Source organism: Myotis nattereri (assembly GCF_964212035.1).
Source record: "Myotis nattereri genome assembly, chromosome: 20".
In the NCBI taxonomy this organism is placed as follows: domain Eukaryota; kingdom Metazoa; phylum Chordata; class Mammalia; order Chiroptera; family Vespertilionidae; genus Myotis; species Myotis nattereri.
In genome coordinates this window covers 12499362-12511632 of record NC_138096.1, presented here as the reverse complement: position 1 = coordinate 12511632, position 12271 = coordinate 12499362, and the positions used below count along the sequence as shown (strand labels likewise).

Sequence of the window (12271 nt, the reverse complement as noted above, 5' to 3'; positions counted from 1 at the left end):
CTGAGATGGGGTCTCAGCTCAGTGAGGAAGAAAGGACCAGGACTGACTGGCAGTGGCCGTCATCGTTGCTGAAGCGGGGAGTGCAACACATTTCCAACCAGCTCCCAGCGTCCTCAGGGCCCCATTTTCATCCTCCTGATCCGCTAATTCCTGGAGTCCCCTCCCTTTCCCAGTTCTGTCCAATACCCTTCCATCCGGTGGCTCTCATACTGTCTTAGGTCCAACAACCACCAGCACAAATTCATTTTCCTGCGCCTATGTTACCATATTTGACTCAAATCAGCAACTCTGTGAAGTTGAATCTTTTTAGCCTATTTTCCAAATGAATAAATTAGTTCTTAAGAAACTTGTGTGATTCAAAAACCTCAGAACTTCCCCCTAAAATCTAGTAAATAGTGAAGTGTTATTTTAATAATACTTTTTTGATCAATAAACAAAAATGGTAATATATGTTGATGCAGAAAACATAGACAAGAAAGAAAAATGGAAAAGATCTAGAAATTACTCATAATCTGATTCTATAACCAGAGTTAAGGACTGATTTTTTTTTTATACACTTCCAGTCTTATTGTGTGAGATATGTTTAGGTCTTCAGTACACATACAATTTTATGTGTCCTCCCTCCAAAGCCACCCCCTTCTGCCCTGGGCATTTATCTATGCTGAGTCTTCAGTTTGCTTATACCTTAGCCCCGTGGTCGGCAAACTGCGGCTCACGAGCCACATGCGGCTCTTTGGCCCCTTAAGTGTGGCTCTTCCTAAGCCTTAGGAGTACCCTCATTAAGTTAATAACAATGTACCTACCTATATAGTTTAAGTTTAAAAAATCTGGCTCTCAAAAGAAATTTCAGTTGTTGTACTGTTGATATTTGGCTCTGCTGACTAATGAGTTTGCCGACCACTGGTAGCCCATAACTATGGTTGAGCTCAATCCTGTGTAATGCCTATGAAATCAGATCTGAGCTTAAAATGTTACATTTCCTACAAAACCTCTGACACTGGTAGACTAGGTAGGTCCCCCTGCTATTTCCTTCCCTATCTCCTTGGACCTTTTGCATCTGGTATACCACTACTATGATCTTTGCCTGCCTTATTCAGTAGACTATAAGAGTCTTGATTGGCAAGGGTGATGTCTTCCTTGCTCATCATTTTATTTTTAGCGCACAGTCCAGGGGCCCATACAGTGTTTATTGACTTGTTGAACGAATGGGGTTTTCCCCATGGCAATATATATTCTTTGAAAATATTGCTCTTCATGGATTTATAACATCCCATGTAACTTGATTCATTTTGCCTTTGTATTCGCAAGGCTGGACTTACGCCATATCTTAAGGCTGAACTAGTTTGCTCTTCCTGCAATATTATCATACTACTTTTCTGGATAATCAGTTTTCATTTGCGTTTATGACTAGAAGGAAGCAGTTTTATGAAAAACAGCATATTTGTATTTGCATTAGAGTTTGTTTCCTGAATTTACCTAGAACCTGGTGTTTGGATAGTTTATATGACTTTAATATTAATGAAGACTTAGATGTATTAAGATCTAGAAAAACTCTCTATCTTCTCTATTCTGTCTTCCAGTCTAAAATACTTACCTGTTGCAAACTAAATATCTCTAATCTATCTTTTAAAATCTTATATTTATTTCATTAATCATAGAAGTTTGGAATCTATTTTTCCAAAAGAAGAGCTTCTTGTCTTACCTCCATTTATTGAATAATCCATTCTCTTCTGATTATGCTTGAATACTTGTATTTTTAGTATTTTTCTCTCCCCCCCTTTTGATATTTCTGTGATTCTAGCACTAGGATCACATGGTTTTAATTAGAGAAGCCTTATCAAACTTATAGCTTTCAATAAAGCAAGCCTTTTATTATTGCTATTTTTTTCAAAATGTTCTTAGCTTTTCTAGTACATTTTAAAAATTGTGATTAAAAACACATAGCATGAAATTTACCAAATTTTAAGTGTACAGTATTATTAACTCTACGGACAATGCTTTGTGGTAGATCTCTAGAATTTCTCATCTTGTATGACCGAAACTCTGTGCCCATTGAATGGCAACTCCCCATTTCCCCCTCTCCTGCCTCATATCAAACTTCATTCTTCTTTCTGCTTCTGTGAATTTGACGACCTTAGGTGTCTCATATAAGTGAAAACATACAGTATCTGTCCTTCTGTGACTGGCTGATTTCACTTGGAATAATGCCCTCATTGTTCATTGATGTTGGAGCACATAATAATATCCCATCCTACGTTTACCCCACATTTTCTTCATCCATTCATCGTTCAATGGACACGTAGGGTTGTTCCATGTTTTGGCTATTTTTAATAATGCTGCAGTGACCATAGGAGTACAAATACCTCTTCAAGATGCTGATTTCATTGTATTTTGGCTAAATGCCCAGAAGAGGGATTGCTGGATCTTAAGGTAGTTCTATTTTTATTTCTTTGAGGAGCCTCCACAGTGTTTCCCACAGTGGCTGCAACATTTGACATTCTCACAGCAGAGCATAGGAGTTGCAGTTTCTCCACATTCTTGCTGACACTTGGTATTTTCTACAAATGGTGGACTCAGGTGCAGCCCTATAAATAATTGCATTAAATATTAATGGGTTAAACATTGCAAGTAAGAGGCAGAGAGTTTCAGAATTGATGAAAGTACAAGGCCCACTTATGTATTGTCTGTAAGAGATGAACTTTAAGACACAGGTAGATTGAAAAGAAATTGATTGAAAAAGATATCTTCAAACAGTAAATACAAGAAAGAGACTTGCTATATTATATGAGATTACAAAATAAGATGTATCACCTGAGAGTACCAGGACACTTTATGTTAAAAGGGTCAGTTGAACTCTATGATATAACAATTATGAATATGTATGCATGCAGTAACAGAACTAAGAGAGAAAATAGACAGTCCCAGGACCATATTTTGAGATTTTAAAATTCTTTTCAGCAGTTGATAGAGCAGCTAAACAAAAAAAATCAACAAAGACATAGAAATAGAATAGCTCTACCAATCAATTTGATATAATTGATATCTATACCCAGAAGTGGCAGAATACACATTGTTTTCAAATGTACTTGATACATTCACCAGAAGATCATATTCTGGATCTTAAAACAGTTATTAATATATTTAGAAATACTGAAATTTTACAAAATATGGTCTCTGCCTTCAGTAGAATTGATTAGAAATCAATAAGATAATAAGAAAAACCCCAGTATTTTGAAATCAAATAAAACACCTCTTAATAATCATTGGGTCAAACACAGAATTCACAAGAGCCATTAGAAAATAGTTTAAAACAAATGATAATAAAACAAAGCATGTTAAAACTTGTGGTATGTGGTGAAATGAGTGCTTAGAGGGAATTTATAAATTCCTATATTTGGAAAGAAGGAAGTTCTCAAGTCAGTAATCTATGCTTCCATCTTGAGAAACTAGAAAAGTAAAGTAAATTAAACCCGAGACAAACAGAAAGAAGGAAACAATAGAGAAATCAGGGGGCTTAAAAACAGAAAAATTGTAGAGAATAATCAATTAAACAAAGCTAGTTCTTTGAAACAAAATTAATACAAGGGAAATGTCTTGACAGGTTTTTAAGGAAAATTTAAAAAAAGAAGGCAGAAGCTAACAATACTAACCCTAGAACATTGAACAATCTCGTATTAATGAACAAAGTTGAATTAGTAAGCAAAACATTTTTTTTTTTTCAAAGAAAACTTCAAGTCCAGGTGGCTTCATTGATTAAACATTTAAAGAAGAGATATTACCAATCCTACAAAATCTATTTCAGAAAATAATGGAGAAGAGAACACTTCCTAACTCATTTTATAAGGCCACTGCCACCCTCATTTTAAAAACAACAACAAAGAAAACAGGCAAAACTATCATAAGAAGAGAGACCTATACGCCTGATATACTTGTAAATATAGATGCCAAATTTTTTTTACAAATATATTTTTACTAGAGGCCTGTTGCATGAAGAGATTCATGCAGTAGGCCTTCCCTTCCCATGGCTGCTGGCACTGGTTTACCTCTGGCATCGGGGACCCACACCTTCGCTTTGTCCGGGGTCCGGCCAGAGCTGGCCCTGGGGCCATCAGGCTTCGCTCCACCACTTGGAGCCTACGTATGCAAATTAACTGCCATCTTTGTTGGGTCAATTTGCATACTCTCCTGATTGGCTGGTTAGCATGGCGCAGGTATGGTCAATTTACATGTTTGTCTATTATTAGGTAAGATTGATTTCAGAAAGGAAGGAAGAGGGGAAAGAGCGATAGAAACATCAATGATGAGAGAGAATCATTGATCGGCCGCCTCCTGCACACCCCCCACCAAGGATTGAGCCTGCAACCTAAATTGAACCCAGGATCCTTCAGTCCACAGGCTGATGCTCCATCCACTGAGCCAAACCAGCTAGGGCTGGTGCCAAATTTATTAACAGAATTTTGACAAATAGAATTACAAAATATATATAAAGGATAATACACCATGACCAAATGGAGTTTATCCCAAGAATTCAGTTGCATTAGCATCTATATATATATATATATATGAAAGGCTAATATGCAAAGTGTCCCCATGGGAGTTTGACCAGGAGACCGGGAGTTCTATCACTCACTATGATGTACTCTGACCACCATGGGGCGGCGCAGAATGAAGGAAGGTGCTGGCTGGTAGCCAGCAGCTGGGGAAGGCCCTGGCCAGCAGCCGGAAGTCCCTGATCGGCTCTGATCACCAGCCAGGCCTAGGGACCCTACCCATGCATGAATTTTGTGCACTGGGCCTCTAGTCTGAAAATAATCCAACTAAACTTATTAATAGGATAAAGGAGAAAAACTACACGATTATTTCAACAGATGCAGAAAAAATATTTCACAAAAGTCAACATCCCTTTGTAACAAAAAACCTGTTGAATAGAAAGAGAAGGGAACTTATTCAACTTAAGGGTATTTACCAAAAAAAAAAATATCCTACAGCTTATGCAATACTCAGAGGTTAAGGCTCCATGCTTTCTCTTTAACACTTAGAACAAAGTAAAATGCCTGCTCGCACCACTTTTATTTTACATTGTATTGATGGTCTGATCTTCTGTATTATAAGGCAAGAAAAAGAAAAAAAAAAAAGCAAGCACATTAGGAAAAAGGCAAACACATGTAAAATTGCCCTTACATGTAGACAACATGGTTGCATGTTTACAAAATCCAGAAAAGTAAGAGCTACTGGAACTCAGAAATGAATTTAGTGAGTCTGGAGGTTAAAAGTCAATGTACAATAAACAACTGTATTTCTAAATACTAGCAAAAAAATAAATTTGCAAATCCCTGGACAATAAAGAGTACTTAGATAGAAAGCCAATTAAAGATGTGCAAGACTTTTTTTACAGAAAATTCCAAAACATTGCTCTGGGAAGTTAAAGACCTACAGAAATGCAGAGCTATACCATATTCATGGATTGGAAGGCTTAATTTATTAATATGGCAGTTCCTTCCATACTGATCTATAGATTTAATGCAATTCCATTGAAAATTCTAATGAACTTTAAGAAAGCAACAAGGTGATTTTAAAACTTATATGGAAATCAATGACCCTTGATCTGATGAGATAACTATCAAAAAATGAAAGCTTTAAATTAGTGCTCAAGAGACTTATTAATTAAACTACAACTTACGCCTGCCATTTTTTTAAAGAAATTTGCCTATGATCTGGGAACAGTGAAAGGTTTTGGCTTTGAAAACCTTTTCTTAGAACCTTTGTTGGACTACAGTAAAGATCTTGAGTATGTCAATGATGGCTGTACAGTAGCTAAACAAAACAATAAGTGCAGCAAACTTTTGGGGGTCATCTTTACTTTGTAAGTAAGATGTGTACGGACAATTAAAATGTAACTTACTTTTAAAGTACTTTTAACTGAATTTTCTTAAAATCCTTTTCTTCTTTTTTCTTAACATACCTCCAAATAAATGCTACTATGAACATTATGCTGTAATTAATTTCTTGGGATTAATTCCACAGTGGAGTAAGCGTGGGAGAATATGTTCATGAGCGTGTGTGTGTGTGTGTGTGTGTGTGTGTGTGTTATTGTGGAGACTTTATTTGCATATATTTCATATAAAAAGGAGATATTTGAATTTGTTACCATCCTCTATTAATGAGAATTTGCACTTGATCTATAGGGAAGAATGGACGGAAGCTATTCAGGCTGTAGCAGACAGACTCCAGAGGCAAGAGGAGGAGAGAATGAGTTGTTGCAGTCCAACCTCACAAATTGATAATATAGGGGAGGAGGAGATGGATGCTTCTGCAACCCATCATAAAAGAAAGGTAGGAAATAATGACTTTTTCCTCTATTTGGGCAGTATGAGTATGGAAGAAATATGCTAAAAATGGCAGTTTGCAAAAAATGGCAGCCTATTATCTTATACTAGAGGCCCAGTGCACAAATTCATGCATGGATGGAGTCTGGCTGGCCCAGCCCCAATGAGGGCGGATCAGGACCGGGCCTGTTGGGAGGAGGAGATGGTGGGAGGTTGGCTGGCTGGCCCACCCTGATTGGGGCCTGATCAGGGCCGGGCCAGCTGGGGGGAGGGGCCGTGTGCCTATCGGGGTGGTGGGGGCCCAGTGGTGGTGGGGATGGCCAGGGGGAGGGACTGCAGCCAGTTGGCTGGCCCCACCCCCTGTTGGGGTTGGGGGGTGATCAGGGGAAGAGTCGGCCAGGGAGAGGGGCTGCGGGCCTATAAGGGTGATGGGGGCCCATTGGGGGAGGGGGCCTGTCAGGGGAGGGGCTGCAGGCAGTTGGTCGGCAGCCCTGCCCCTGATGGAGTGGTGGGGGCCTATCTGGGGTGAGGCCAGCTGGGGGGAGGAGCTGCAGGAGGTTGGCCAGCCAGGCCCACCCCCTATTGGAGTGGGGGGACAATCAGGGGTAGGGCCAGCCTGGGGGAGGGGCTGCAGATCAATGAGGTGGGTCGATCGGGGGTGGGGCTTGCTGGTGGGGAAGGGTCGCAGTGGGGTTGGCCGACTGCCTTGCCCTGGATCATGGTGAGAGAGGCTGATCAGGAATGGGGCTGGGGGGAGGTGCCCCGCCCCCCAGTTGGGCTGGTTCGCTGGCTGCAGTGGATGTCATTCTGGTCATTACGGTGTTCTGGTCACTGGCTTTTTATATATATAGATGCCTGGCTACAGTAACTCAAAGCTATGGTTAGTGTTTGGAGAGAGAGAGAAGAGATGGTGGGACCTCTGAGGTCCTGTGATTTATCGCTGCCTGGCCCAGTCGTTGTAGAAATTGATCAGACTAGAGCGTTCCCTTCCCTGAGAGAGAGAGAGCCAGAGGCAGGCGGTGGAGGGGTGAACTTCTGTGCCCTTTTCCGAGTGATTCCTTGTATTCCTCTTCAATTATATATTTATAGTTTAACCAAATTTTTGGACTAGGCAGTCTTTTTCTTAAATGCTAGAATCTATAATGTGATTTGAATACATTTATTAAGCATTTGTTATGTGTGCACATGTATGTCTTAGCCTAAAGCAGCCACACTGATATGTTGGAGATTATGTAAAGGAAAGAGTATTTCTACATAAAATGTTTACCTAACAAATCTTAGAATTGGGTTTTGGGTAATTAATTTTTCTGGGGAGTAACCATGCTCTCATTGTTGAATGAAATCTTATTGTAACTTTAACACCGTCCAAAAGAGGAAAACATTTTGTAATAGGTTACATTTTGTTTGTAAAGACTACATAATTACTGTGTCTACCATGCTGAACGTGAGCATTTGGTATCAAAGATACTTTCAAATGTTCTGAAAGTTTGTCAAAATAGATATGAAATCTGCTTCTGATTTTATCACATAGAATTTTTTTTACTAATATCAATTTCCATGCAAATTCCTTTTTTTAAAGATTGACAGAATAACTGGCAGAAGCTGTGAAATTGAGAGTTAAGACTGTCAAACTTTTGAAAACTCTCCTTGTTCCTGAGATTCGCATCCTCGAGGACTATAGTAATACTTTATAATTACATACTACTTTTCATCGGAGAATGTCATAAAGCGGTTTACAAATTCTTCTTTGATTTTACCCCTACAGATTCAGTTTCAGCTGATACGACATTAAGTAATAGGATACAGCAAGTATCATTTTCCAGTGATTTTAGATAAAAAAGAAAAAAGCAAGGAGGGCCCAGCCGGCGTGGCTCAGGGGCTGAGCTTTGACTTATGAACCAGGAGCTCAGGGTTCGATTCCCAGCTGGGGCACAAACCTGGGTTGTGGGTTCGGTCCCCAGTGTGGGGAGTGCAAGAGGCAGCCAGTCAATGATTCTCTCTCATGGTTGATGTTTCTCTCTCTCTCTCTCTCTCTCTCTCTCCCTCCCTCCCTCCCTCCCTCCCTCTCCCCCTTCTCTCTGAAATCAATAAAAATACTAGTATGTTGGAAAAATAAAACAAGAACCACAAGGAGGGTCCTACTCAAATCAAGCTTTATCCTATTTACGAGAACAATGTTTTTCTTTATTGCATAGAACCAACTACCCAAGTTTAACATCCTAAAACAATCCCCGGGTGTTATTTCTCACGCTTTCCCCGTTTGCTTGGGCAGTTCTGCTGGCCGCCAACCTATCTCCCAGGCAGCTGCCTTCACCTGGCAGTGGGCTGGGCTGGAAAATGCCAGAACGCCTTTCTCACGTGTCTGGCTTCTGGGTCCCCCTCGCGTGACCTCCCTTCATCCCAGGGCCTCCACATGGCCTTCCTCCCCGCACCAAGCCCGGGCTGCCCACAGCCCGCGCGGACAGGCCGAAGGCTGGGTGTGGACCTGGCGGTGTGGGGCTCTCCCTGTTCACAGCTGGACACAGCGCCAGCCCAGGGAGAGGGAAGGTTCACCCCGCCTCCTCATGGGAAGAGTGACATGTGCCTCAGGGAGGAGGGGCAGTAAACATTCTGTATATTTAGCCCCATTTGTTTGATTGTTAGTTGAATTAATAAATGCACTGTATTATTTCCCAATGCCTCTTGCTGCTTTGCTTTTGAGCTAGAGATACCATTGAATGCTTAACACGTCATAACTTGACATTCGGGAAAACTGTCGGGAGCGTACAGTTTTGGAAATGAACACAGGCATTCATTGGTAACATTTTCAGAATTCTTACATGTATTTGCACAAAGGGTATATTGATTGGCTTGTAGTTTTCTGATAATGTTTCTGTCTGGTTTTGGTGTCAGGGTAATGGTTACTCATAAAATGAATCGGGGAAGTATTCTCTCCTTTTCCATTTTCTGTAGGCGTTTGTACGCCATTGCTGTTATTTCTTCCTTAAATGTTTATACAATTCACCAGCACAGCCATCTGGTCTAGGAGTTTCCTTTGACTAATAATTTGAGTAGCTGAGGAATTTGAGGTTCAAAATTATTGTCTCCAGTATCTAAGGATCGCTTCAGTGGTTTCCAGCATCTATGACTGCTGATGAGGCAGCCAGTGCCATCTGATTCTTACTCATTTCAGAGAGAGAGCGCTTGGTAAAATTTGCTTCTGAGTGGATATTGCAGATGAGTGGAATATTTACAAATAAATTGCACGAAATATTTCATATATTTTTTAATTTGTATTTTTCAGACAATGAATGATTTTGACTATTTGAAACTACTAGGTAAAGGCACTTTTGGGAAAGTTATTTTGGTTCGAGAGAAGGCAAGTGGGAAGTATTATGCTATGAAGATTCTGAAGAAAGAAGTTATTATTGCAAAGGTAACTGGAAGTTTTGTTTACACTGTACACACGTGTGTGTCCTCACGCGTACGCATGGTTAGTGTCGAAATTCCATTCAGTAACCAAAACGTTGGTTGTAGGCTATTGTTAACAACGTCTATTATCTTAATATTTGTAATATTAAAACTTTCAAACGTGTATAGTATTATCTAAGTATTATATACTGAAGCTATTTTATTATCTTTGAGGAGATAGAAATATTTATCCTATGTGTGTTTGGGAGGATGTTTTTATTATATATTTGTGACCTCGATCACTAATTGCACTAATGTTGCTTTTTATTTCCCCCTAACATTCTGAATTTCTTATTGAATAAGAGGGATTAGAATAACAGGTGATTTGTACTCATAAATTATACAGCTTATATTTGTTGAATGGAAAAGCAGCCTTAATAAATTTGAAAATACGAGAATAATGCAACTAAAAGCAATAGTTTTTGAAATTTTTTTCAGGAGGCCTAACACCTTCTCATAACTTCATTCACCTCTGCAAATAATGAACGCGTTAATGGCACCAGTTCTCAGGGTTCTAAATCAAATCCCAGTTCCCTCCAAAGGCAAATTTGGTCTACTTTATAAGTTGGTCCAAGCTGTGTCTTGCTGAATTCGACAGTGACATACAGTATTACTGTTACCCGGTGTAGACGACTTTAGCTTTCCGTTACTTACAGTATTTCCTGTCTGGAGTGAATTGCTCCACCCACTTGGTGAGGTTACGCTCCTGGGTCTTGGACATTTGTTTCAACCTCAGCTTCTTAGCAGTCAGCGCTGGTGTGGGAAAGAACGTTGACCTGGACGCAGACGGGCCTAGGATTGTATCCCCGCTTTGCAAATGACCAAAACTGATGACCTTTCCCAAGCAGTTTTGGGGGGAGTACCACTCCCTCGGGGACATTTGACAGAATTGGGGGGGCATATATGCTTACCAAGATGACTCGGCAGGAAAAGACTGACTGTGGTCAGGTAGAGGCCAAGCACGCTAACAGCTCGCGGCGAGCGGAGCAGCCAGGAGAATCGCAGTTTTTTTATTTGTAAACATTTTATTTGTGGGAAACAGTGTTCCTGGGCAAGAATGTGATGTTGAATAGAATATGTAAAGGATTCAGCCTAACACCTGACATGTATGGCAATTAAACTGGTATTTTCTGTAGGCTCTGCTACTTACTACTAAACGATCCCAAACACATTATTCAACGTTTTGTTGGCTTGGTTTTCTCGCCTGGAAAATGAGGGTCCTGATCATGTCCCTCTCATAGGGCTGTTGTCAGGATCCAAGGAATGAGTAAAGAAATGGAATAGCACCTGCCATCATTATTGAATACATTTACTTATAGTTTGAATAAAATTAGCATTGCATTAAATGAAAGTAAATATATTATTGTTACATATTTGCTCTGATGATGTTTACCACCTGCTATGTACCATGCCTGAGTAAATGTCATCTCCATTCTGTTTTTCCTTTCTTACATAAGCCTCTCTTGGATTCTGTCTTATCTCACTAATTAATTATACTTTTCTGAGTAACTGTACAAAGCCAGGTATATTTCACAAACGATAGACTATCCCAATTGCTGTAGATCCTCGCTGCTTTCCCCAACAAGTTCATTTATCAATTCCTTGAAGGAAAATAGGCTTATTCATAGCGAAGTGATTAACAATATGACATTTTCGAGTCTGACAAGACCTGGGGTTTGAATCGGCCTCGTCTCAGGAGTGAATGAAGTCCATCTGCCTTATTACTGCGGACATTATGTTGATCACCTGGTAAACTGGTGTCTGCCAGGGTTAGCCATGGTAACGTTCTGATGGTTCCCTTTTTAATTAACAAATCTGTGACTGTGCAAATATCCTTTTTCCCTTCTAAAAAGTTTGTCCACTATTAAACATCTGTCAGTGGATCTCGTCTACTACAAGTATTGCCACGGTCTACCATTGATGGTTTTCTATTTCCCTCATTCTTCATACATTTATTCTTACACTAACTAAAGGTTTGCCAATTTTGTTAATATTTTCAAAGAACCAACTCTTTGTTTTCATTGATTTTCCCTGTTCTCTATTTTATTTACCTGTGCTTAAATCTTTATTATTTTCTTCCTTCTGCTAGCGTTAGGTTTAATTTGTTCTTTTCCTAGTTCCTTAAGTTGTGTAGTTAGTTAGTTAGTTAGTTGTGGATTTGAGGTCTTTTTCTGTTTCTTTTTTTTTTTTAACCCTCACGGGAGGATTTGTCTTTTTTACTTTTTATCATTGATTTTAGAGAGAGGGGGAGAGGAAAGGAGGGGGAGAGAAAGAGAAACATCAATGAGTTGCCTCTCAGACACTACTGGACTGAGGATTGAACCCACAACCTAAATATGTGTCCTGACTGGGAATCGAACCTGCACCCTTTCCTTGTACAGGGTGATGCTCCAACCAACTGAGCCACACCTGCCAGGGCTCTCTCTTTTTTTTTTTTTAATCTAAGTGTTTAAGGCTATCATTTCCCCCTTAACACTGCTTTTCCTGAGTCTCGT

At 39.8% G+C, this 12271-nt stretch overlaps 1 protein-coding gene across 12 annotated transcripts in view; it reads left to right on the top strand.

The window, feature by feature from the left end:
* Positions 1–12271, top strand: part of AKT3 (AKT serine/threonine kinase 3) — a 227906-nt gene that overhangs the window by 139916 nt on the left and 75719 nt on the right. For all 12 annotated transcript variants that reach the window (XR_013997278.1, XM_081114495.1, XM_081114494.1 and 9 more), the window contains exons 5-6: positions 6186–6333; positions 9610–9741. Coding sequence is in view for 11 of the 12 variants with exons in the window: in XM_081114495.1 (XP_080970621.1) it covers positions 6186–6333; positions 9610–9741 (280 nt within the window). In the remaining variant the exon portion in view is untranslated. The remainder of the gene's footprint in view (positions 1–6185; positions 6334–9609; positions 9742–12271) is intronic.